The 26,705-nt window shown below is 53.7% G+C and overlaps 1 protein-coding gene across 1 annotated transcript in view; it reads right to left on the bottom strand.

Annotated features, from left to right (window-relative positions):
• Cacna1a (calcium voltage-gated channel subunit alpha1 A) overlaps positions 1 to 26,705 on the bottom strand; it is a 295,083-nt gene that overhangs the window by 58,467 nt on the left and 209,911 nt on the right. Inside the window, exons 15-26 of the mRNA XM_037206465.1 lie at positions 26,403 to 26,515; positions 26,168 to 26,299; positions 25,827 to 25,899; positions 21,879 to 21,996; positions 21,700 to 21,767; positions 18,441 to 18,547; positions 15,654 to 16,328; positions 6,423 to 6,868; positions 4,926 to 5,064; positions 3,252 to 3,381; positions 2,357 to 2,416; positions 1,719 to 1,825 (exon numbers count right to left, since the gene is read on the bottom strand). Of these exons, the coding sequence (XP_037062360.1) occupies positions 1,719 to 1,825; positions 2,357 to 2,416; positions 3,252 to 3,381; positions 4,926 to 5,064; positions 6,423 to 6,868; positions 15,654 to 16,328; positions 18,441 to 18,547; positions 21,700 to 21,767; positions 21,879 to 21,996; positions 25,827 to 25,899; positions 26,168 to 26,299; positions 26,403 to 26,515 (2,168 nt within the window). The remainder of the gene's footprint in view (positions 1 to 1,718; positions 1,826 to 2,356; positions 2,417 to 3,251; positions 3,382 to 4,925; positions 5,065 to 6,422; positions 6,869 to 15,653; positions 16,329 to 18,440; positions 18,548 to 21,699; positions 21,768 to 21,878; positions 21,997 to 25,826; positions 25,900 to 26,167; positions 26,300 to 26,402; positions 26,516 to 26,705) is intronic.

Genomic DNA, 26,705 nt, shown 5'->3' with positions numbered 1-26,705 from the left:
GAATTCTAGAAGTATAGCATAGCACCATGTCTGCACCGAATTCATGAGAACATTAAACACTTGACCTAGAGCTGGGAGATCTGTTCAGGGCTCAGTGCAAAGGCCCCTGGCTCCACCCTCAGGACCAGAAAAAAAGAAGGGAAGAGAAGAGAATACAGGAAGGACAGGAGAGAGGCAGAAGAGTGGATAAAAAGGAGAGGACTGGGAGCCTGGCCAAGTCAGGCTTGCAGGCTATGGAAATGCTGAGTTATGTCACCAGGACCACAGCCTGCTGTGCCCCAGGGGCATCTGGGAGGGCCCACTGCAGCCCTCCACCTGGAAATGTAACAGTCCGGGCCCTCGGTGATGAAACAGGCACTCAGTCCCCGGTGAGGGAGCAGGCTGTGCCTACTGAGGAGGCAGCCAGTGAGAGAGCCCAAAGAAACCTCAGGTCTCTCTGTGCCTGATGAGGTGGGTCAGGGACCCTGCAAGACTCTCCTGTCTGGGAATGACCCGTGTGATAGGCACAGCTTTGGTTCTGAAGATGGATTTCTGGATGAGCAGCAAGTCAGGTCTCTCCTGATATGGAGGTCTGCTGCAGGAGACAGCACGCTGCGTGTGCTGCTAGGGATTGTGGGCTCCCTCGCCAGCTAGACCTAAACCGGGCCCCATCTCAGGCTGGGCACCATCTTGGAATGGCTGCCTAGAAACTTGGATGCCAGAGGTCATGTGCCTTTGAGAATGGCCATCGAGATACTGGATACCACATTAAGGGAATGCACAGACCTCCGGTGACACTCTGAAATGACCATTCTGAACTTAGGTACCATCTCGGAATGATGGTGAGCTTTCAGTTAACATCCTGGAATTGCTTCTTACCCCTTGAGCACGTTTGAGATGGCTTCCTAGAACTCAGCGGCCATCCTGGGATGGCCGCTTGCTTCTTGAGCACTGTCTTGAAATGGTTTTCAAGAGTTTGGACTCCATTTGGAATGGCTGCCCAGACCTAAGGGGTCATTTTGGATGGTCATCTAGAACCTGGGCACCGTCCTGGTGTGCACCACCATTGCCAGGCCTGGGACCATCGTGAAATGGCCCCTGAACCCTATAATGTCATCTTGGAATGATGGCGAGAATTTACGGGTCATCTTAGAATGGCTACCCTGCTCTCCAGCACCACCATGAAGCGGGTGCCATTTTAAAATGGTTGCTCAGAACTTGGGAGCCATATTTGAAGCTGCCATCTATAACCAGGGTACCATCATGGAGTGGTGCCATAGTACATGACCTTGCTGAGGGCAGGGCATCCTAGGAGCCTTGGGAGGACAGAGACACATAGAAGTAGGCCACCAGGTGTATGGTAGGGGCCTTGGGGTGCCGCTGGGATGGGGATCTCATGCACACTTGCTTTCTGATTGTCTTTTCGGGGGCATCCCAAAGAGACAACATGTAGGGGGATTGTGGGGAGGGTGATGAGATGTCTCCAGAGGCAAGAATACCAGAAGCAGCACAGCAAGAGGCCACCACCTTGCTGTGGGAGGAGTGGAAGGTGGCTCTGGTCCCTTCCTTCCTTCCTTAATGGTGATGGCATGCACAAAGCCAGTTGCAGCCCCACTGGGCACACCCCCACCCCGTGGGCCCACAACTCTCATTCCTATCTCGAAACACCAGAATATGACCCACATCTGACAGTGGGACTCAGACTGGGGGTGGGGAAGGGGACTTGCATGGAGACTTACGTGAAGGCAAAGGCCACCAGGGCCCCACTGACCACTATGAAGTCCAGAATGTTCCACAGATCACGGAAGTAGGCCCCCTGATGCAAGACGAGGCCCAGGTCGATCATCTAGGGGGAGAGGACAGTTTGCTCAGAGCCTCAACCCTTCCCTAGGATAACACCCACCTAGAGAGGAGGGACTGACAGGCCTCATGTCCAGATGACAGGCGGCTCTTCTGAGGAAAGACAGCCCGGTTTGCCAGCTCTCAGTCTAAGTCTCAGAGTGTGCTTTGAGTGAACCTCCACAGGAGGCCACGCATCAGCAAGCCTTGTAGACTCTGTATTTGCAGCCTCCCATGCTGTGTCCACCTCTTACTTCCTCTGAGATCTTTGGTTCCTGTCCTCCTCAGGGTCTACCTGGCCCTGACAATCCCCCATCTGCCCCCTGACCCTGCAGAGTCCCTCTTCTGCCCAGAGCTCTTATTTCCTATGGTGCGTACACCAAAGTCCTCCCAGTCACCGTCACGCCTTACCTCTCTGCCCATACCTGCCCTCCCCCTCCCCCTCCCTCTCTCCACCACACTACCTGGTGAACGCCCCTCACACACACTGAGCCTCTCTCCTCTGGAAGGTCTGTGGAAGCCCCCGACTAGTTCTTACCTTGATCACCATCTCAAAGGTAAACACGCCCGTAAAAACATAGTCAAAATACCGCAGCACCTGCAGGGCAAACAAAGGCCAGGGTTGCCCGCAGCTCCCAGTAACCCCACCAGAATCCCTGGGGTGTGGGACACTCTGAAAACTCCCCAGAAGCAGGGCTTCCACCCAGGAGCCACTCCCAGGCAGGACCAAAGATGTGTAGGTTGTGAATAAAAGTGTCCAGGAGATGGCAGCAAATCCTGCCAACTTGCCCTGCTGAGGGAGGGTCACCAGGAGTGCCTGGTTCACACACTCCAATCCCCTTGTGGACTTAGAGGGCCTTTGAGGAGTCCATTCCACCGTGGGGTGACTGTCCTTGGGTTGGTGGGGTTGACTGGCCAGTGTCCACACCCTGGGCTTTCCTGTTTCCAGGAGCATCTTCTAAACTCTGGGGCCACCTGGCTCTCTTTCACTTTAAAGGTACCCCTCAGTCTGGGATGATGGACCCTTTCCTTCCTTCCCTCATTGTCCTGCCCAGAGCTGGGCCGAAGTTGCTGGATTAGCAAAAATGGCCTTTGTCCTGCCCCTAGCTTCTGGAGTCACCCAGGACACCGTGCGTGCGTGCGTGCGTGCGTGCGTGCGTGCGTGCGTGCGTGCGTGTGCGTGTGGTGGTGGGGTAGAGGGTAGGGTGAGGGGGTGAGAGGTGGGAGGTGGGGGTAGGGGGTGGTGGTGGTTGAGTCGGGAGCTACAGGTTCAAGGGGACCAGCAGAGGGTGGTTATGACACCCGAGTCAGTCTGCTTCCCACCCTCCATGGCTCCTGCCCCCTCAGGATCTGCTGGCCATGCAGGCGACTGCAGGTGTGGCTCAGAGGCAGTCTGGTCTGTGGTTTCAGTGGGGAGCAGAGGCGGGACTCACGTTGTTGCGGGGCGCATTGGGCTGCACAGGGTCCTCAGCGGCCAGCGCTATGCTGCTCATGGCGATGACCATGAGGATGCACATCTCGAAGTAGCGCAGGTTCAGGATGTAATGGCACAGCCGGCGAAGGCTGCGGGCGGAGCAGGGAGCCGCTCAGACCCAGGCTCGCGGCCCTTCCTCTCCCCACAGTCCCACAGGCCAGTCCCACTGCCCCACCCTAGTTGTCTGTCATCGACTCCCGGTGGGGCACTGGGTCCCACAGTCCAGTGCAGCTGAAGACCTCAGCCACCAGAGACAGTCATCCGGCCTGTGGAGGAGTTCCTACCCTCCAAACAACTGGAATACTTGGCTTCCCAAGCTGGTGGGATCACTACTAACGATTCTGCAGGACACAGGAAGACCTCATTTATTTATTCTTCTAATTACATTATTTATTTGTGTGTGGGGACGGTGGCTGTGCCAAAGGTCGCCTGTGCAGAAAGAGCACAATTTGTGGGAGTTGATTCTGTGGTCCTGGGGCCTGAACTTGGGTTGGTAGGCTTGGCGACATGTCCCTTTACCCACTGAGCCACCTCAAGGCCAGGTTTTCCACGTGTGAAATATTCTAGCGTCTAAAAAAAGAAACCAAGCGTGGCAGCCCCTGTCTGTCATCGAGCACAGGGAGGCTGGGCTGGGGAAACACTAAGAATTCAAGACAATCCGGACCCTGGATGGGTTCAGGGCCAGTGTGGTCACAGAGTAAGATCTGGTCTGAAAACAAAATACATACACAAAACACACAACAAAGCATACACACCAGCAAGTAACACACATCAACAAATCACACCCCCCCAAACAAGACACACACACTAAACAAAACAAAGGACAAGGGCCAGTGAGATGTAAGGGTGCTCAGCTGACCTGGTGCCCAGTGTCCAATCCCTGTACCCACATGGAGATGGAAAACAGTGACTCCAGAGCCTCCTGACCTCCACACGGGAGCCATGGCGAACACACACACACACACACACACACACACACACACACACACACACACCAGTAATAAAAACAAAACCAAATCCTGTCACTTCCACCACCAATAGAAAAACATCTGGGGCCGGGGCTCAGCTGGTGTACTGCCCAGCACGCGCAAAACCTGGTCCATCCCCAGGACCAATCAAACAAGCGAAACCCCGGGCCATTAGAAGCAGCCTGTTCTGGCTCAAGCTTCACCTGATTTCACTGTTCTAATGCTAAGAGGCTATTCTGAATTTTTTTTTTTAATTTATAAAGCACTTAGAGCAGTAGTTGGCATTAAGTGACACTTAAACATTTGTTTAGTAAAGGATAAAAATTGAACTTTAGGAAAAAGTTGATGCGCCCACATCTTTGTGGTGCAATGGTTAGACACACAGCTCAGCCACATGGCTGCCACATAGGTTGTGCAGGTTGCGTACTGTGCAAGGCAGCCATTTCTAAAGGATGCCTTTCCCAGCATGGCACAGGTTCGAGTATGTATGGCACTGGTTTCCATCTCATGGCAGGAAGGGGTCTTTTCCAGGGAGGTATAGTATGACAAGTTTTTATCTTCTATGTGAAGTAAGTGGTTCTAGTTTCCTGCTCCCGGGGGCTTCAGCGGACTCCCACTGTCTGGCCCGCCCCACTCCGGGGAGCCTGGTCTGCTGCCGTACTCACGGGTTAGTGGTGGAGAGGATGAACATGGAGCTGTACGGTGGCATGGGTTTGGGGCCGTCCTCCCCGGGGTCTGCCTCCTCTTCCTCTTTCTTCTCTTCCTCCTTCTTTGGCAGTGGGTCTGGGTTGGCGTTTTTGTTTACTGTTGGGACAAAAATAAACATGGGTTCATCCATGATTTCCCACAAAGCTCTGGGCTCCTGGTCATACCTGGAGCTGACACTAAGCATACGACATTTGAGGAAGATCTTGCTGTGTGCCAGGCATCAGTCAACCCTAGGAGCTTGGTGCCCATGATCTCTCTGACAGGTATGGGGATCCAGGCACAGAGAGGTGAAGCGGCTGGTCTAAGGTCACACAGCTGCAAAGCTGCAGAGCTGTTGCTGGACTGGGCAACCTAGCCCAAGAGTGCCAGTTCCCCGACACTCCATGGGGCAATGGCGACTCTGTTCTCTGTGATTTTTTGATGTGACTAGGATCTGCATGGGGCAGCAGCTGCCCACACAGCAGAAAACTGCTTCACAGAGTAGAAAACTCTCGTGAGAGCACCCAGGCCTGACTGTGGCACCTCTCTCCTGGGCAGGCTCCCCAGTCCTGTGTGGTTGTTTGTGGGCAGGCTGAGCCTCCCTGGGGGTCTGCTTTCTTCATCTGAAAATTAGTAAAGTGAGTTTATTATCAAGACCCACCACAGTGAAGTCAGGTGTAGGACACGTGCCGGTAATTCTGCCACCAAAGAGGAAGAGACAGGAGGGTCACTTCTGAAAGCTAAAGGCCAGCCTGGGCTACACAGTGAGATGCTATCTCAAAACACAACAACCCCAAGCCAAAAACTGACTCACTCCTCACAGGAATCTATGCCACGTTGTCTTTAGGAGCCAAAGCCCCAGGTGACTAGGGAAATGCAGCCACACTAGTGTGTGAGACATCTGGTTACCAAGATTGGGAGAAGAGCGTGTAAAACATTCTGAGGTGTGCGCAATGACAGCACTTCATATAGACATAAACGTTCCGGATAAATAAAGACATTATCATCGTTAACAGAGATGGGGTCTAGGCTGGCCTTAAATTTACTACGTAGCTAAGGGTGGCCTCGAACTTGTGAACTTTCAGCCTCCGCTCACCACTACTGCAGGTTGTCTGTGGTGCTGGAGTGTGTGCTAGGCAAGCACTCTGCCAGCTGGGCCAGGTCCCCAGCCCCTTCCTCCTTCTTGTGTGTGCCACTGGACCATTTACAATGATGCTCCCCGCTGTGCTGGGTATTGGGACAGCAGTGGTGAGTGGTGCACCCAACCCTTCAAGATGCCCCCTCCCCCCCCCTTTCCATTTGGGGATTCCTTCTCCACTGTGGCGGTGTGGGCTCTGTGAAGGGAAGGCAGGGTGCACAGTATGGCCACAAGCCAAGGCCGCTGGGGGCTGCCTCCGGGGTCCAGTGTTTCTTCCTCCCGCAACTGCCAGCACCAACTGTGAAGAAAATGGCCCTGCAACCCTGCAGCTCCTCACCTTGGACCACGGTGTGGTTGAGGGGCGGGCAGGCCGGGGGGATCTCCACCGCCATGTGCTCGGGTTTCCTGGCAGTCTTCGCTGAGTTGGGCTGGGTGCTGCTGGGGTTGGTGACGATAAGGCTGTTCTCGGGGGTCTTGGGGGGGCCGGGGTTGGACGGGTTGCCCGGGTTGTTGGGCGTCCTGCGGCTGGCAGCGTTCTGGGGGTTGGTGGCCAAGGTGGGACCAGGGTTGGTGCTGTTCCCGATCTTGGTGGGGCTTGGGGGAAGGCCACTGTGGCCCAGGCTGTCGTGGGGACTCGCAGGCTCCCCAGTGGCCAACTTGTTATTCTTCATGTTGTCAAGGTCCTCAGCCAGTGGCAGGTCCTGGCGGCCCAGGTCCTGCTGGATTGGCCTGGTGGTGGACAGGTTGGGACCAGACATGGGGACCCCGGAGCCCTGGTTCTCTCTAAGGAGAGGATCGAAGTGGAAGAATGCAGTGGTTAGGATCAGCAGAGCGGCTGCCCAGACCTCTGCCCAGGGCCACAGCTCAGCAGAGGACGGTCTGCCACACTCCCCAGCTCACATGAGACCCTGAGCTTCATCCCCCCGGAAAAGAAAGTCACTTCACTGATTCCATACTTCACAGAGTGTCGCAGCTCCAGGCAGGTCATGCAGTTATGAACTCTTGTGATAAAAGGAGCCACACTTTGTGAACTCTTTGTAGTGCTGAGGAGGCGCCCAGGGCCTCACACATGCTGTGGTAGCCCTCTAGTGCTGAGCCACACCCACGCCCCTCGATGGGGGTTCGGCTCTACCCCTGACTCACACCCCTGGTACTACTGGGATTTTTTGCAACACCTAATCATAAATTTCCAGCTAACTTTTTCTTTCTTTGTTTTTTGAGACGGGGTTTCTCTGTGTAACAGAACTCACTCTGTAGACCAGGCTGGCCTTGAGCACAGAGATCCGCCTGCTCTGTCTCTGCCTCCCAAGTCGTGCACCACCACTGCCCAGCTTGTTTTTGTTTTTATGAGACATAGTCCCACTATGTAGATCTAGCTGTCCTGGAACTCACTATGTAGACCAGGCTGACCTCTAACTCACAGACATCCACCTGCTTCTGCCTCCTGAGTGCTGGAGTTCAAGGTGTGCGTCACCACACCTGGCTCAATTTCCAGTTAATTTTAATCCTTAAGTATCTTCAAGGAAGATTCAGAAGATTCACAGAACAGAAGTTGGGCCCTGTTCCAGTGTCCAGGACAGCAGCTGGCTGTATTAAGTGTGTCCCATGTAGGGTCCCACTGCCAGCTGCTGTGCCAGCAGCTGTATACTCTGCTGAGACCTAGGAGACTGTCCTAGACCATCTGAAGGAGGCCATAAAAGCAGCCCCCTTCACTGCACACTTCCTGACCTTCACTGCATACTTCCTGACCCCCTTCACTGCACACTTCCTGACCTCCTTCACCGCACACTTCCTGACCTCCTTCACTGCACACTTCCTGATCCCCTTCACTGCACACTTCCTGACCCCCTTCACTGCACACTTCCTGACCTTCACTGCATACTTCCTGACCCCCTTCACTGCACACTTCCTGACCCCCTTCACTGCACACTTCCTGACCTCCTTCACCGCACACTTCTTGATCTCCTTCACTGCACACTTCCTGACCTCCTTCACTGCACACTTCCTGACCTCCTTCACTGTACACTTCCTGACCTCCTTCACCGCACACTTCCTGACCCCCTTCACTGTACACTTCCTGACCTTCACTGCACACTTCCTGACCTCCTTCACCACACACTTCCTGACCTCTTTCACTGCACACTTCCTGACCCCCACCACACACTTCCTGACCCCCTTCACTGCACACTTCCTGACCTCCTTCACTGCACACTTCCTGACCTCCTTCACTGCACACTTCCTGACCTCCTTCACTGCACACTTCCTGACCTCCTTCACTGTACACTTCCTGACCCCCTTCACTGTACACTTCCTGACCTCCTTCACTGTACACTTCCTGACCTCCTTCACTGCACACTTCCTGACCTCCTTCACTGCACACTTCCTGACCTCCTTCACTGCACACTTCCTGACCTCCTTCACTGCACACTTCCTGACCTCCTTCACTGCACACTTCCTGACCTCCTTCACTGTACACTTCCTGACCCCTTCACTGCACACTTCCTGACCTCCTTCACTGTACACTTCCTGACCCCCTTCACTGCACACTTCCTGACCTTCACTGCACACTTCCTGACCCCCTTCACTGCACACTTCCTGACCTCCTTCACTGCACACTTCCTGACCTCCTTCACTGCACACTTCCTAACCTCCTTCACTGTACATTTCCTGACCCCCTTCACTGCACACTTCCTGACCTCCTTCACTGTACACTTCCTGACCCCCTTCACTGCACACTTCCTGACCTTCACTGCACACTTCCTGACCCCCTTCACTGCACACTTCCTGACCTCCTTCACCGCACACTTCTTGATCTCCTTCACTGCACACTTCCTGACCCCCTTCACTGTACACTTCCTGACCTCCTTCACTGCACACTTCCTGACCCCTTCACTACACACTTCCTGACCTCCTTCACTGCATACTTCCTGACCCCTTCACTGCACATTTCCTGACTTCCTTCACTGCACACTTCCTGACCCCCTTCTCTGTACACTTCCTGACCCCCTTCACCACACACTTCCTGACTTCCTTCACTGCACACTTCCTGACCTTCACTGCACACTTCCTGACCCCCTTCACCGCACACTTCCTGACCTCCTTCACCGAACACTTCCTGACCTCCTTCACTGTACACTTCCTGACCTCCTTCACTGCACACTTCCTGACTCCCTTCACTGCACACTTCCTGACCCCCTTCACTGCACACTTCCTGACCTCCTTCACTGTACACTTCCTGACCTCCTTCACTGCACACTTCCTGACCCCCTTCACTGTACACTTCCTGACCTCCTTCACCGCACACTTCCTGACCCCTTCACTACACACTTCCTGACCTCCTTCACCGCACACTTCTTGATCTCCTTCACTGCACACTTCCTGACCCCCTTCACTGCACACTTCCTGACCTCCTTCACCGCACACTTCTTGATCTCCTTCACCGCACACTTCCTGACCCCTCCTTCACTGTATACTTCCTGACCTTCACTGTACACTTCCTGACCTCCTTCACTGTACACTTCCTGACCCCCTTCACTGTACACTTCCTGACCCCCTTCACTGCACACTTCCTGACCCCCTTCACTGCACACTTCCTGACCCCCTTCACTTCACACTTCCTGACCCCCTTCACTACATACTTCCTGACCCCCACTGCACACTTCCTGACCTCCTTCACCGCATACTTCCTGATCTCCTTCACTGCACACTTCCTGACCTCCTTCACTGTACACTTCTTGACCTCCTTCACTGTACACTTCCTGACCTCCTTCACTGCACACTTCCTGACCTCCTTCACTGTACACTTCCTGACTTCCTTCACCGCACACTTCTTGACCTCCTTCACTGTACACTTCCTGACCTCCTTCACTGCACACTTCCTGACCTCCTTCACTGCACACCTCCTGACCCCCTTTCACTGAACACATTCTGACACACTTTCTGACCTCCCCCCAAGACTTCATGCATTAACACAGCACCTGAGATGGATAACAAGATCATCTCCATTTAACAGAGCAGGAAGCTGAGGCAGAGAGGGGAAGACATTTGTCCCTCGTGAACCGACCAGCTTGGATGGGGCTGAGCTGGAATCTGGTCCTATCTAGAAACCTTTAGCTCTAGTGCCACTCAGCAGAGAAAACAGGCAGTGAACAATTTGGGGTGCATGGAGTGGAGGTGTTGAGTGTGTGTTAAAGCATCAGGATTCTCTGCTACACAGGCAGAGAGAGCCAGGAAACCCAGGACTGCAGCAACCCTCTCCTTGCACCAATGGGAGTGGATTACCATGGTGACAGATGCAGCTGGAACTAGGCTGCAAACAGCTGATCCTGACCGGTTAAGAGACAAGTCCTAGGAGTGGCAGATGTTTGGTAGCTCACAGGTCTTTACCAGGCCTCACTTTGGCCACCTCGGGGTACTACCAGGTTCAGATGCCCCCACTTGCCGTGGGAACCTGAGCCTAGCAACCACTGAACGATGCAGTAGTGTGCTGGTGCGTGTTTCAGAGGGGAAGAGGATGGTGTAGAAATGGGAGCGGGGTGAACAACAGAAAAACGACACTGTCAGTGAAACACACGGCCAGAGGATAAGCTATGGGAAGGAAAAGGAAATGCAGCTCATGGGAAACAGAATCAAATGTCTCATTTCTTTTCTTCCCTGAGACAGGGTTTCTCTGTGTAGCCCTGGCTGTCCTGGAACTTGCTCTGTAGACCAGGCTGGCCTTGAACTTAGAGATCCACCTGCCTCCGTCTCTCGTGTGCTGGGTGGGATTAAAGACATGGGCCACCATGCCTGGCTGAGAATGGAAATGTCTTTTAAACAGTTTCACTCTGAAGTCCAGGCTAGCTCCAAACTCAAGGCAATCCTCCTGCCTCAGCCTCCTGGGTGCAGATTTATAGGCATGCACCACCACACCCAGTTCTAAGGTTTTGATGTCTATCAGGAGAGAGCCTCAGCATTACTAATATGGTATGTGCACACTTCCTGAGTGCTCACATGATGCTAAAACACCTGATAGAGCCTTCTGTTGTTTATCTGGTCTCTCTATGTATCCCTGGCTGGCCTGGAACTTCCTACATAGACCTGACTGGTTTTGAACTCACAGAGAGTTCTACCTGCCTCTGCCTCCTGAGTGCTAAGATTGTGCCACCATGCCTGACGAGTTGATATAGTCTTACTATAATTCACATTTTCTTTTTTTTTTTTTTTTTTTTTTTTTTTTTTTTTTTTTTTAAAAAGCAAATTCTTTTTTTTTTTTTTTTTTTTTTTTTTTAAGATTTATTTATTTATTATGTATACAGTGTTCTGTCTGCATATACATCTGCAGGTCAGAAGAGGGCACCAGATCTCATTACAGATGGTTGTGAGCCACCATGTGGTTGCTGGGAATTGAACTCATGACCTCTGGAAGAACAGCCAGTGCTCTTAACCTCTGAGCCATCTCTCCAGCCCTGAGCCATCTCTCCAGCCCATAATTCACATTTTCATACTACAGAGTCTGTGTTCGTGGACTGAACTGACTACAGACTGAAAAATATCTAAAAATATTTATTTTTATGTATATCTGTTAGTGCCTGCACGTATGTCTGTGCACCACATGGGTGCCTGGTGCCCCTGGAGACCATAAGAGGGCATTGGATTCCCTGGAACTGGAGTTACAGAAGGTTGTGAACCGCCATGTGGGGTGGTGGAACTGAACCTGAGTTTTCTACGTAAGCAGAAAGTGCTCTTAAGTGTGAGCTCTCTCTCCAGACCCAAGACTGAAAATATTTTAAAAAACTGTGTTTATCTTAAATATACAGACTTTCCCCTCATCTATTTCCTAAAGAATACAGAGTATATAGCTGGGTGGTGGTGGTACATGCTGTTAATCCCAGCACTCAGGAGGCAGAGGCAGGGGCCAGCCACCCAGCTACACACAGCAAGCCACGGAGTAAGAGTAAGATGTACAGAAGTAAGAGAACGGGAAAAGCCCGAAAGGTAGACGGGGTAATTTAAGTTAAGGAAAGCTGGCTAGAAACAAGCCAAGCTAAGGCCAGGCATTCATAAGTAAGAATACGCCTCCATGTGCGATTTATTTGGGAGCTGGGTGGCGGGCCCCCAAAAGAGTAAAGAGCTCCTACAACACTGTTCTGGGGTAACCAACCACTTACTGGTTGAATTTGAGGGCTGCTCCATAGCAGAGAATTCATGCCTGGTACTGTGAACCCGATGAGTGCAGAGGTCAGAGGCTCCAGAGGGGAACCTACTGTTGTGATTTTGCTAAGTGACCACATTGTCAAACTGCTTTCTAAATATTTGTTTAAAAGAAATAGAGTCTAGGGCTGGAGAGATGGCTCAGAGGTTAAGAGCACTGACTACTATTCCAGAGGTCCTGAGTTCAATTCCCAGCAACCACATGGTGGCTCACAACCATCTGCAATGAAACCTGGTGCCCTCTTCTGGCCTGCAGTCATACATGCTGTATACATAATAAATAAATAAATCTTTAAAAAAAAAAAAAAAAAGAAATAGAGTCTAATAGCTGCCCAGAGAGTGCGTGTATTGCATCAGGTATTCTAAGTCACCTGGAGATGATCAGAAGTCCCCGGAAGATGAGCGTGGGTTCCATGCCGACACTACACTGTTTTATGGATGGAGCCCAAACGTGTGGATTTTAGTATCCCGGAGGGCCTCAGGATGACCCCTAAAGACATCCAAGGACGGCTACACTCAGAACTGCTAATTCCACCCATGCTGACACTTACTCAGAAGTTGCTGTTGGCTCAGCGTCACTCAACGCAGTTTATATGTCTCTTTTCATTTAAACCTGTACATTTTACTCTACTGTCCACCCCATTTGTAGATGAGGAAATGGGGACCAGAGAGGTGCGGTGACATTCTGAAAGTCACACAGCCAGGCAGTGATGGGCAGGAGTATTCAGAGCCTGCATTTCAGCACCAGGTTGTGCTCATGATGTGACTGATATTCATCAGGTAGAAACTTTCTCAAAACTCCTCCTGCAGGGAGGGGTGTGGCTCAGCTGAGAGGGTGCAGGGAGAGGTGTGGCTCGGCCGAGAGGGTGCTTGCTTAGCGTGAGCAAAGCCCTGGATTCCATCCCCAGCACCAAATCAAACTTGATGTGGTGGTGCATGCCTGTAATCCCGGCACCTGGGAGGTAGAAGCAGGAGGACCAGGAGTTATAGGCTGGCCCTGGCTACACCACGAGTTCAAGGTCAGCCTGGGCCACATGAGGTTCTATCTCAGAGCAACAGAAACCCCACTCCTGGAGCACTGGGGACAGCCATCCTGTTCCTCACCACTCTGCCTCCTTCAGTACAGCAGCTGCAGACACAGTACAAGGCCAATGCTCCCCCACACCCTCTGAGGGGACCAGAGTCCTAGTAACCCATCTCTGGCCCCTGGCCCCCCACTGTCCCGTAAGTTAGCTGTCTTCCATTGACCCCAGGACCTTGACATGTACTGTTCCTGCCTGAAACTCACCACTTTCTCTCTAACTGCTCTTCTTATGGTCTGACCCATCTTGGTGACATTTCTCAGCGCATCTCTGCTACGGTTTTAATATGTTTGTCCTACCCAAGCTCATGGACTGGGAAACATAAATTTGATGATGGTATCTGGAGATTTGGGAGGTAACTGGAGCTAGATAAGGTCTCCAGGGCAGGGTCCCAGGATGGCGTCAGTGGCATTCTAAGAGGAAGGGACTGGGACACAGCTCTGGATCACCATGGGAGTCCTTTATCATGTCTGGATGCAGCAAGAAGCCCTCAGAGGGGCTGGCATTGCGCTCTGACTCTGCAGCCTCCAGAACAAGAAGTTGGATAAACTCCCACTCTTTATAAATAAGTAACCTAACCTCAGGCAGTTGGTTATAGCAAAGGAAACAGATGAAGCCATCTCTGCAGGCCCCCACTGGGTGGGAGTCATAAATACAGCTGACCCTTCTCACACCTTCACTGAGCAGGAGACACAACTCCGGGGGAAGGAGGAATCGGAACAACAGTGTTTAGCGGAGAACCTGGGGACAGGCATGTAATAACCAAGGGGTGCCGTGGGCACTGAGAATAGGAAGTAGGGAGGCTAGTCAGTCTCCACGACCAGGACTGGACCTCCAGGAAGAGTCAGCTCTCCTCTTCCTCCTCACCCCAACCCCTCACCTCTCTCTCTGAGACAGGATTCCCCTGTGAATCCCAGGCCGGCCTGAACTTGTGACCCCGTCTACAGACCCTCATCCAGTGGAGAACCCCACTCCTCAGCACGTGGTCCTGGGACCTGCACTGGCCTCCTCGTGTTAGGAACACGGAGTCTCACGACTTCCTTGAAGCATAAGTCACAGTCTGTGTCACACAGGCTGGTCAGACACCTGACACCTCTGGACCCACACAGCAGCAGGGGAAAGCTGACTCTCGTAGGTTGTACAGACGCCCCTTTCCCACTGGCCTGGGTCAGATCTTGTACATCCTTCAAGAAACCAGTGTGATGCGTGCATAGCAATATGAAAGGGTATCCAGAAGATATTACTATTATTACTAATATTATTGAGGTAGGTTCTCATGTAGCCCAGGGTGGTCTCAACTCACAATGTAGCCAAGGCTGGCCTTGAAGTCCAGACCTTCCTGTTCTACCTCCCAAGTATTGGAATCACAGGAGTGATACCATACTTGACTTAGGGACAGTATTTTGTAGCAGGATGTCTCCATCAACACGTAAGTCCTGGGCTCCCTACAGAGAGTCAATTCAGGGTCTGGTGGTCTGGTGGGGTCCTGTCACAGAAGATGCCTCCCTTTATGTCTTAGAGATCAGAACCTCCCCCCCCCAGTAAACACAGACTGGCAACATGACAGTTGTAGGTGCCGAGTCCTGAGTGGGCCACACGCACTAGTGCCCATGTGAGCCTTTGGCAGAGGTGACTTAGTTAACTTCAGCAATGTCAGTCATTTCTGGGGCGTCTGATCTACAGGCGAGAACACTGATATCAGGAGCACACTAGTACAAGAGTACCCAGCAAGCCATGAAAACGCTTTACGAATCTGGGGGAGACTGTGGGCTCTCCCTGGGGCCCGCATCAGATGCACATGCGTTAGTTCTCTAGCCACTTTGGAAGCCAGACGGCAGGGCCCTAGACTTTTTGTATATAACGTAGAGATGGGATGTAGTTCAGTGGTTAGAGTCCCTGCCTAGAATCCTGCAGTAAAGGGCTGAGGGCGTGGTTCAGCGGTAGAGGGCCGGCCTAGAGTCCCCCAGTGAGGAGCTGGGGTGTGGCTCTGATAGAGTGCTAGTCTAGAATTCCTCTGTGACAGGCTGGCTCTGCTGTGGAGTGCCAACCTAGAATCCCACAGTGAGGGGCGGAGCTCTGTTGTAGACTCTTGTATAGAATTTGAGGCCCTGGGTCCATCCCAGCACTGAGCTGCATCTGTCTGCTAACCCGGGCTGTGGCCACTGGATACATCCCCATGTCTTCCCTGTATGCTGGGCCTGGTGACTGTCACCCTGGCTACTGGGGAAGCTCCTCGGCCCGGAGTGAGTTGAAGGGCCACCTGGACACCCAGATCCCTCCCGGTGCCCACTCACTTCCTGCGCCGGTGCCTGCGTTCCCTGTCGTCGTGGGCGGGGGGCCCATGCCGATGTCGCCGCCTGCGCTCCCCATCATCGCCGTCGCCGTCTGCAGCGCGGGCCGGCCTGGCGGCATCGCGCGGACGCGGCCTGCGCTCCGGCCTGTCTTCGGGTTCGTCCCCGGGCCGGCGGCGTGCGCGGTGGCGGCGAGGCTCTCCGTCCGCCACAGGCCGGTGCGCGTGGCGGCGGGGCGCGTCCCCGGCCTTGGCGCGCTCGGCGTCCGCGTCCCAGGGCGCGTGCTCGCGGGGCGGCGCGTGCTCGCGCGGCTGCGGCTCGCTCTCGCGGCCGTACGGGCCTTCCCGGCCAGGCGCGCGCTCAGGGCTTCCGGCCCAGGCGCGCCGCGCGTCGGGGTCGCGCGCGCTCTCGCGGGGTCGCGCGGTCGGGCGCAGCGCGTCGGGCGCGCGGCTCTTGTTGGTGTTGTTGTTGCGGTTCTCCTGCGGGTCCACCACGAGCGGCCGGTCCAGGTGCGTCTTGACGTCCGGCCGCAGCGGGCGCGCGTAGGGGGTGGGCCAGCGCTCAGCCGCGTCCCCGTACAGCGCCTCGCGGCTGGCCAGCAGGTTCTGCTTGCGCATCTCGCTGGTGCGCTGCTCCCACACCGACTTGGCGGGCTTCTGGTTCTTCTGCTGCTCCTTCCTGCAAGGCACGAAGGGGGCTGCTTGCCCTGCTTGCCCCCGTGAGGCCGTGTGCGAAGGTGGTCGGATAACGAGGGCTGCGATCCCGCTCCCCCACCAACACAACAATGGGTTCTTTCAACCTTTATTACATGGATGTATGTATGTGGGCAGGCCCTGGCCACCGCAAGTGTGTGAAGGTCAGAGGACAACTATCTGCAGTCGGTTCCCTTCTTCCACCGAGTAAGCTTCCAGGGACTGAATTCAAGTTCCCTCGGACCTGTACCTGCAGAGCCACCTTACTGGCCCTTTCTTTTGGATTGCGGAGTACGTCAGTTTCCCACCTCCGCTTCCCCACGGCTAGGAGCACAGGTGTGATTGGTGTATTGATGGGCTCCTAGCCCTGTGGACTTATGGGGAGTGACAGAAACTTTAGGAGGCGAGGTCTACTCGGAGGAAGTCAGGTTATTGAGAGCCTACCTCTGAAGGGCATATTGGGACCTTGGCACGCACCTTCCTTCTCTGCCTCTCCAGCACTGTGAGGTGAGCAGTTTGGCTCCATTATGAGCTTCCATTAAAATATCCTGCCACACCACAGGCTCCAGTTATCTCAACAGGAGAGCTCCTGCCTAGATTCTACCCTCGAGGGAGTGGGTGTGTGACTCAGTGGTGGAGGCCTGGCCTGCCTACCACGTGTGAGTCCCTGGGTTCCACCCCCAATGAGAATGAATGAATGAACAAATAATTTAAATGACAGCACATGAAGCCAGTGTTTGATCCTTTTCTTCCTGGTTGTGGGCAGCTGGGGTGTGCAGGTAGGGGGTGTGGGCAACCCTGGAGGAAAGCAGTTGGTTGGCCTGCCTTTTGGGTAGCATTGGCCCTATGGAGGACTGCCCTGCCAAAGCCATTCCCTTGGAAGGGCAGGGGTGTGGTTCTGAACCTCTCTCTCTCTCTCTCTCTCTCTCTCTCTCTCTCTCTGGTTTTGGTTTTTGTTTTTTTCGAGACAGGGTTTCTCTGTGTAGCTTTGCGCCTTGCCTGGAACTCACTCTGTAGACCAGGCTGGCCTCGAACTCTCAGAGATCTGCCTGCCTCTGCCTCCCAAGTGCTGGGATTACAGGCGTGCGCCACCACCGCCCATCCTGAACCTCTCTTTAATGGAGACACTTTCACTGTCACCGGCTCTGACCCGCCAGCGAATGTCCGCCCCACCTTTAGAGTAGGACTTGAATCCAGCTGCACCCACCACCCTGCTCAGCCCTCATCTCTCTTTCTTGGCCAGCCCAGGTTCTTGAATCTGACCTTCAGCCCACATAACCATCCCCACCCCACAGTCTGTTACCCCAAGAATAACCAGAGGGCACCTGTGAGCATCCTAGTCTGGTGTGGACACTCCACCACTCAAGAACACTCTCTGGCTCTCAATTAGGAGCCAGAACCCAAGTTTTCTCAGTGCTCCCCCACCCAGGCCTTGCCTACCCCGCTCCCCTCCGAACCTGTCTCCCTACCATTCTTTCCCAGCCATGCTCGTCTCTTTCCTATTCCCGAAACACCCCTGCCTCAGAGCCTTCCTCTCTCACTGGCTCTCTTTCCTTCTAGCCAAGGCCTTGCCTATCAAGTTGTTTGTTTTCTGGAGACAGGATCTTACTATGCCTAGTCTGGACCCAGCTGTCCTTGGACTCGTACGGATCTGCCTGTCTGCCTCCAGAGTGAGGTAGGTGTGTGCCACCACACCTGGCGATAAAGTCACAACTCTTGGGGCTGCAGTGAAGCTCAATGGCAGAGCACTGGCCCGGGGTGCACACACAGACCACAGAATAGCAGCGTGACCCAGGTTCTTCACTCCCTGCCCCTTCCAGCGGCTTCCTGGAGGTCCCACAGTATGTAACTGACTTACTTGTCTCATTTATTATTTATCTCCTGGACTTGAACAGCTCCACAAAACCCCCTGCCCCTACATGGACGCTGCATTCCCAGCAATTACAACAGGACCAGGTACACAGTAGATGCTCACTAAATACTCAGGAGTGAAAGGGGGTGAGAGGGCCAAGGCACCTCCCAGGCTCAGCAGTTAGGGGCCACCCTAGCCCGCCCCACATCCTTGCCTGAGTGGCACCCAAGGCCTGGGGACACTTACACAGCTATAGACATGTTGGCCGCAGACAGGGGACTCACTTCCGCTACCTCCTTGGCTTTTTGCAGTGCCAGTTTCTGGTTGGCTGCTTCCTCCTCTTCTTGTTCATCCTAGAAAGCAAATGGGATTCCTGTTCACAAGAACAGGCCTGGGGTCCACTCCCACCTTGCTGCCAGCCAGAGGCAAAAATCTGAAGTACTGAGAAACAAGTCTGGCCTGGACCTTAACCAGTTGGGACTAAGGTCCCCAGTGAGACTGGGCGGTGCAATGCACTGCCACCCCTTGGTTGCAGGCTGGCCGGGAACTTGTCCTGACCCAGCTCCCCAGTGCTGGAATAGCAGGCGTGTGTAAGCGCGCCTGGCTCCCTACCTCCATTCCCCCAACTTCGTTTTTGGTGCCGGGATGGACCCTGAGGTCTTGTGCCATGCTGGTTAGAAGAGATCAGTCACTGCACCCCTAGTCCTGTGTCTGTGGGCGTTCTGTGTTTTTCAAGCTGTTTGAATGCTCAGAACTAACTCCCTTAAACGTCGGGTAGCCCCAGAGGCAGAGCCGCAGCTTGTACCCTGACTGTCAACAGCCCAGGGAAGGCAGCTGGGGTCTGTAAGATCCGTCTGCGGGAAGTGGGGCCGGGGTGGGGGCTCTATGTGTCAGGCCATGGCCTAGATGGCTGGGGACTCGGAAGAACCATCAAAGGCCCGGTGTGCTGGCGCACGCCTTTAATCCCAACACTTATGAGGCAGTGGCTAGTAGATCTCTGAGTTCAAGGCCAGCCTGGTCTACAGAGTGAGTTCTAGAACATCCAGGGCTATGAAGTGAGGCCCTATCTCAAGGGGAAAAAAAAGAGAAAGAAAAAAAAAACCCCATTAATGGAAAGACACAGAGAAAACAAGGAAGAAACAGAAAAAACAAACCCACCAATAAGAGGAGCCCTGGGGCGGGTTTGCAGGATGGCTGCCCCTACCTTCTGAATTCTTCTGGGGCCAGGAGTAACCCCCACCTTAAAATATGTCAGTGACAAGGAGGCAGGGCGTCCCCTCTCCTGGCACCGTGCCTAGCATAGTTTAGAACCAGGTCCTCGGAACATCCGCCTCAGTGCCACTGAAAATGCAGGTTCCCAGGTCCCAGGCGGCACCTGCAGCCCAGTGCTGCCTCCTGGAATCTGCATTTTCAGCAAGCGCCTGGGAGGGTACGTAGCACACTCAGGTTTAAGTATCTCCTATATCTCATGTGCAGTGGAGAAAACCACAAGTTGCAGATTCAGCCAGCCTGGGTTCAAATCCCAGCCTTTCCACTTACTGCTGTGTGACCTTCAGCAGGTCTCTTAACTTCTCTGTCCCTTCTTCAACATCTCAACGCCGAAGACTCCATGACTCACCCCACTGCACTTTTCTCCTCAGAACCATCTGATAAACCGGTTTTACAAATGTGTCTGATTTCTGGCCTGTCTCTACAGCCTGAATTCCTGCTCCAACAGGCCAGGGTCTTTGCTTCATTCACGGTTATGTCCTCGGCTTCTAGGCCAGGGCTGTGCTTCCTGTAGGTTCCCGATGTGTGGTTACTGGATGAGGGGCGGTAAGTGTAAAGTGGGGCTCAAAGTGTCTTCCCTTGCTGGAGGGTTACAACTGTGTGCAACGCGTGTCCAGTGGACGAAGGGGAAGACTGGGGTCTGCAGGGGAATGGCCACTTCCCTCTGGAGTAGCTGGCCTGTCTTCCCATGCCAGCCTCTTGGATGCACTCATGGCTAGATCGGCCTATGGTGACACATGCCAGCCAGCTTCATGGTGGCTGAACTCTTGGCTTTGTGTCTGGGGAGACTTCCGCTTTTCCCTGCCGGAGGTGGGGCCGGGAAATCCTCCCTCCCTCCTACCAGGGCCAACAGATGGAGAGTTGGCAGCTCCTACCCCGGCAGCCCCAGTGTCTTGAGTTCTAAGGCACTGGGGATGAGGCTGTGGAGCTGAAGCTGGGGCGCTCCAGGCTGGCAGCAAGACCCTGTCTGCAAGCATTGTGTATTTTTAAAATTTTGTGGTGCCATCCATGACCGCAAAGATGCCTCTGCGGTTTCTTCTCCCAGGCAGATGGCACCCATCCCTGGGCACACAGCCTCATCACCCTGTCCAGTTTCCCTCTGTACAGTGCATAACCTGGCAACCAGCGCTGTTCGTGGGCTTTGCCCACCAGGGGGCGAGAGATGTATTGTTGAAAGCAGGATTTCTGACTGACTGATGGGGGACCTGATGATACCTAGGCTGCCTTGAGGGGCACGTGATATCCCTAGATTATTCACTGTCATCGAGTATGAGTGAAACCTGGGCCTCATCTCACCCAGGTGGCTTTTCTTCCCACTTCCAAATTCTTCCTGCCCCCTGTCCTCGCCTCTCCCCTTTGCAGGGCTCTGTCTTTACTCTCCCAGTTCCTGGTGTATGGGACACGCATCTATCCTCCCTGACCTGTTTTCCCACCTGTGGAATATATATACTTGTTTTTTGGGAAGGAAGACAGGCTCTTGCTATGTACTATAGCCTGGTCTTAAACTTGCAATCCTCCTGCATCAGCTCTGTGTTCACAGACATGTGCCACCATGCTCGCTGCATGATGCTTTATGCAGTGCTGTAGCTGTCATACAGCTTGGACAAGGGACTTTGCCTTTCTGGCCCTCAAAGGAAGACTAGAGTAGTGCCTGGCACCCAAAGCACCACAGTTCTTTACTGCTGTCCCTTGGAAGGCCACCCAAGGGCATTTCACCTGGCCAGGTCCTCAGCACATGGTCACAGGTGTTAAATATGCCCTCAGACCCATTCTCTGTCCCCCCAGGCACCTGACCTGTGTGCATCCTGTCTCTTGGCCTCCTATCAACTGCCCCCTGGTAGGCTCCATATGGAAGCCAGAGGGAGGGCGGAGTGGGAAGTATATTCCCGGTCACTGCATCTGAGCCTTGCTGTGGTGCTGGGTTTCCAGAGGTCTGGCTCTACCTGCAGCTCTATCAAGTCAGTCCTCGCCCCCACCTTTGGTTGGTCGTGTGCCCGTTACCCTGGAACTCCGTATTCCTCAGGCCCTTGCATGCAGCTGGCTATCTGTCCTCAGGAGCCACCCTGACATCCCCTTCCCCTTCTGGGCTGTAAACTGGCTTGTTCAGGGATGGCATGGCTCCAGAAGGGGCGCCCAGTGCTCCCATCCCCCCCAAGAGCCCTGACCCCGCCCCCACACCCCACCAACCCCCCGCTGTCATGATCTGCCATGAGCAGGTGGTTACTGTGCCCTCCACCTTGGTGAGCTCCTGGGCATTGGCCAGATTGTCCACTGCGATGGCCAAGAACACATTCAGCAGGGTGTCTGTGTGTCGAGTCAGGGAAAGCAGCGACGAAGTACCACCCGGAGCCTGGGCATCTGGGTCCCTCCTCCTCCACCCACACCCAGTCTGTCCCCGGTCTCCATAGAGGATACAGTTCCCGAAGAGGGTGAGGACGATGAAGTAGATGGAGAACACCATGCCGCCCTGCACGCCCCCCTGAGACTTGATCCCATCATACATGACCTCATTCCAGTCCTCGCCCGTCAGGATCTGAAAGACAGGGACAAACACACAGCCAACCTCTCTCAGCTCACTGGAGCCACAGCTGAGGCCACGATCCTCAGCCCAACCCCAGCCTAGGTCTTCATTGACCCCACGTCAGCTCCCGTCTCGGTGCCTGTAACGGGCTTCTCAGCTCGGCTGTGGGGAATGGGGGACTTGGGTGTCTCTTGGCTTGCTGTGATCCTGTCTTCTCTGATGTAACAAAATGTTTGCTCAGGGCTGAAGGGGTCAGGGCATCAGCTCAGCTCCCAGGGAGTTGGTATTTGGCAATTTAGCAAGATGCTGTCTCAAACAAACAAACAAACAAACAAACAAATTGTAAATGGCAGGGGTCCTGGGGATGTAGCTCAGTGGCAGAATCCTTACCTAGCTTGTCATTTGGCATGGTTATTGGACCTGTGAGAAGTAACCAGGGTGACATGGGGTCATGAGGGTGGAGCCTATGTGATGTGGGGTTCCTGCTAGTATAAGAAGAAAGAGAGGGAGAGGGGGAAGGAGAGAGAGGGGGGGGGGAGGGAGGCGGGTGGGCGGGCGGGGGCGGGCGGGCGGGCTGGGGTGTTGTAGTTCAATGACAGGGCACTTGCCTAGCATGTATGAGGAGTTCAAAGGCAGCCTTAGCTATATAGCTAGCACAAGGCTAGCCTGGGCTACATGAGACCCTGTCACAAAAAAGGGGTAATTTATGGAGCAAGATTCCACTGTGGACAGCTGGGGTTCAGCCTTGTGAGGCCAGGGAGCTAAGGTGTTTACTCACCCAGGACTGCTCCTGTGACAGTGTGCAGTCAGGTCACACACTGGGAGTGAACAGCTGGAGCAGGAGGTGGCAGTCCCACTGATGAGCATGGAGGAGGCGGAGGGGATACCAGGCATGTGCGCGTGCGTGCGTGCGTGCATGTGTGTGCATGCGCGTGCGTGCGTGCGTGCGTGTGTGTGTGTGTGTGTGTGTGTGTGTGTCTGAAGGCAGGGCTTTGTAGCTAGCTGCCCTCACATTCCCCAAATAACTAAGGATGGCTTTGAACACCTGACCCTCCTGCTTCCACCCCCCAGTGCTGGGATGACAGTTGTGGGCTACCATGCCTGGCTCCAGAAAGACATCTGAGCAGGGCTCAAATGCTTTAAAAGATTGTGTGATGTGAGTTCATGAAAGTTCAGCACAGGAAGACAGACGCACCACAATCTCACTCAGAGGGGCTGAAAAAGTTGACCTAGAGGATGGACCAGCCGATTAGAGGCCGGGGAGGGAAGTGGAGGAACTGCCACAGAGCAGAGGGCAGTGGGGGGGGGGAGTGGAGGAACTGCCACAGAGCAGAGGGGGGGGGAAGTGGAGGAACTGCCACACAGAGCAGAGGGGGGCAGTGGGGCAGTGGGGGAGCGCCCACGCAGAGCAGAGGGCGGGGGAAGTGGTGCTGCCATCTTATGTACTGCTGTGTTTGTGGTGCTGAGCCCAGGGCCATGCACACGGCGCCAGCATCTGCTGTGGCACAGTCCCCGCCCAGATAGATAATCATCCCATAGCCTTTAAAAAGTTTTCTCTCTCTGTTTTTGTTTCGATTTTTATTTTAATTAATTAATTGATTGATTAATTAATTAATTATTTTTTTGGTTTTTCGAGACAGGGTTTCTCTGTGTAGCTTTGCGCCTTTCCTGAAACTCACTCTGTAGACCAGGCTGGCCTCGAACTCACAGAGATCTGCCTGCCTCTGCCTCCCAAGTGCTGGGATTAAAGGCGTGCGCCACCACTGCCTGGCCCCTCTCTATTTTTAAAAGACATTTTATTTTTAATTATGTGTGTGTGTGTGTGTGTGTGTGTGTGTGTGTGTGTGTGTGCGTGTGCATGTGGGTTTGAACATGAGTGCAGATGTCCTCAGAGGCCAGAAGGGGGCGTCAGATCCCTTGGAGTTGGACTTACAGGTGGTTGTGAACCACCAACATGGGTGCTGGGAACTGAACTCAGGCCCTCTGAGCAGTACATGCTATTAACTGCTCATTTTTTCTTCTTTCTTTTCTCTCTTCCCTCCCTCCCTTCTCCCCCTCCCTTCCTCCCTCCGTCCCTCCCTCCCTCCCTCCCTCCTTCTCTCTCTTCTTCCTTGAGAGTCTCTCTATATGACCTAGGCTGTCTTCAAACTTAAATGACATTTGTGTATTTATTTAGAGTGTGTGTACACGTGTGTGCACACTGACACACGTACTAGTGTGCAGGCCAGAAGATAACATGTCAGTTCTCTCCTTCCACTGTGAGTCCCAGAGATCAAACCCAATTCGTCAGGCTTGGCAATAAACACCTTTGCCCACTGAGGCGTCTCATTGGTCCATGGAACTCCCCCCCCCAATCAGGAGATCTCACTATATAGACCAGGCTGGCCTCAAACTGACAGAGATCCACCTTCTTCTGCTTCCCAAACACATCACCAGACCCAGCCCTGTGTCTCTTAAAAAGAAAGAAAGAAAGAAAAAAAAAAAAAACACTCCAGTTTCCTTCCTTCTATCCATAGTCTCCTGAGGATGAAGGAAATAGGAAAAATTCTAGAATGTTCCTAGAACATTGTTGGTCAGGGGGGTAGGTCAACTTCTGGGAGGACCAACCTGTGCCCTGCCCCTGCTAAACATCCCTGGCCTCTTGCTACCAGATGCCAATGTCATTTGCCCACCCAACTAGGTGCGACCATCAGCAGTGTCTGAAAACAATGCCCTCTGTCCCTGGGAACTGCATCCCCCTTGGAGCCTGGCCCTGCCAATCATCCATTCTCTGGCTCAGGATGTTGCTTCATAGCTGTCCTCTCTCAAGTCCACCCTGCAGCCTCTTTAAGAAAAGGAAGGGTGGAGGCCACATTTTCTATATCCTTTCTCTCCCAAAGAAAAAAAATGAATTTGAATAACTCTAGGGAATCTCTGATCAGCCAGTCCCCAAGCCTCAATGCAGGTGCCCCAAGAGGACAAAAGCCTCCTTAATCCCGGAAAATGTGGAGAGCCTTGCTTCCAAGATAGGTAGATGTATTAATCAGGCCTTTCCCTGTTTGTTTTGGGCGGGGTCTCACAGCCTGGCTTTGAACTGGAGCTCTTCCAGTCTCAGCCTCTGAAGTACGGTAATGACAGGTGTGTGCCACTGCCCTGGGCTCTCCTTCCTTTCCACCCTTCTCCCCCGCCCTCCGCCCTCTCTTTTTTCAACAGTGTTTTATGTAGCCCAGGCTGACCCCAAGCTCATGATGCACTGAAGATGACCAACGCCTACAATCCTCAAGTGCTGGGCTGACAGTCCAGCGTGCATCATGCCCAGCCAGCTTTACTGGCTGTGTTCTGATACTGAAGTAGCTGGAGCCCTGCAGACTCGGGAGGGAGGGTTTTGCCCAGGGGAAGCCAATTCCTAGAGATCGGGAAGAATTTGGCCATTGCTCTGACATAGAACAGTTTACCCTGACAGCTCTGTCAGAGTCCTCCTCCAGTCACGACAGCAGGGGGCAGATGTTCCGCTTTATGTGCTCCTCATGAGAACCACAAACAAGGCTCTTTGGTACCCAACTGGCCCTGATGCTTTCCTATGTGGTCCTGTAGGGCATCCTATACTCTCTTGGGATGTACAAGTGACAAGCTATCCTCTCTCCTGCGTGTGCATGTGTGCGTGCGTGCATGTGCTTGGACTGGAATGCAGGGCTTCATATGTGTTAAATAAATGCTCTAATATTGAGCTACATCTCCAGCAACAATAAAAACAAGCATATCAAAACAGCGGGAAAAGGGAAGAAATAAAGGAATTCAGGGATGCTCCTGGGCAGCCCTCGTCCTGTGTTAGGGGCCTGCATCAGGGCTGAGGAAGTTCATACCTGAAACACAGTCATTATTGCTGCTGGGAAAGTGTCGAAGTTGGTGGGAGGAGTCCCCTCATCAAAATTAAACCTGTGGACAGCAAGGACATTGGATGTTAGCCCTCCTGCTCTGAAGGCTCAGTTCAGCTTCTGGTTCCCATGGTAACATCTAGAGTCTCTCTGTTCCCCAGAAAGATACTGTATTTGGTACCCAGAAGCCCACTGCCCTAGATAGATTCGTGTCCTGAGGGCAAGTCACAGGATGGAGGTCAGCTTGAAGGGGCCGGGTTGTGGTGGGCATGCCATGGAAGCTGAGTAGGAGTCCCGGTGAGATGTCTAAGACATCAGGCAGTACTTACTGGCCACCAAAGAGCTGCATCCCCAAGAGGGCAAAGACAACGATGAACAGGAAGAGGAGGAACAACAGACTTATGATGGACTTCATGGAGTTGAGAAGAGAGACAACCAGGTTTCTGAGAGATGCCCAGTACCTGCCGACAGAAGCCAAGGTGGGGATCAGACCAGGAATACGCACGCTGGGCAGGGTGCCCTCCTCATCCCCTCATCAGAGCGCTAAGAAACCTCAAGACTTACTTTGTGACTTTGAAAATACGCAATAACCTGAGAGCTCGTAACACGCTGATTCCAAAAGATGTGCCAGGTTTTATGACGGCCCAGATGACTTCAAAGATGCTCCCAATGATGACCTACAACAGAGACCCCAGTCTCAAGGTTACGGCTGGCCTCAGGACTCCCACCCATTCGCAGGGCCTGAACCAGGTCCACCCCGCAGGGAACATCTATCTGTCTATCAGGCAGGTCTCCACTGACTCGGGTTAGGCTTACTGGAAGGCTGTGAAGCTGTTACGAGGTGGGGCCTGGCTGGAGGTCGGCTGT

This window comes from Peromyscus leucopus, chromosome 5, assembly GCF_004664715.2.
Source record: "Peromyscus leucopus breed LL Stock chromosome 5, UCI_PerLeu_2.1, whole genome shotgun sequence".
NCBI classification, from domain to species: Eukaryota; Metazoa; Chordata; class Mammalia; order Rodentia; family Cricetidae; genus Peromyscus; species Peromyscus leucopus.
The sequence above is the reverse complement of the archived record's forward strand: the minus strand, read 5'-3'. Positions and strand labels throughout refer to the sequence as shown.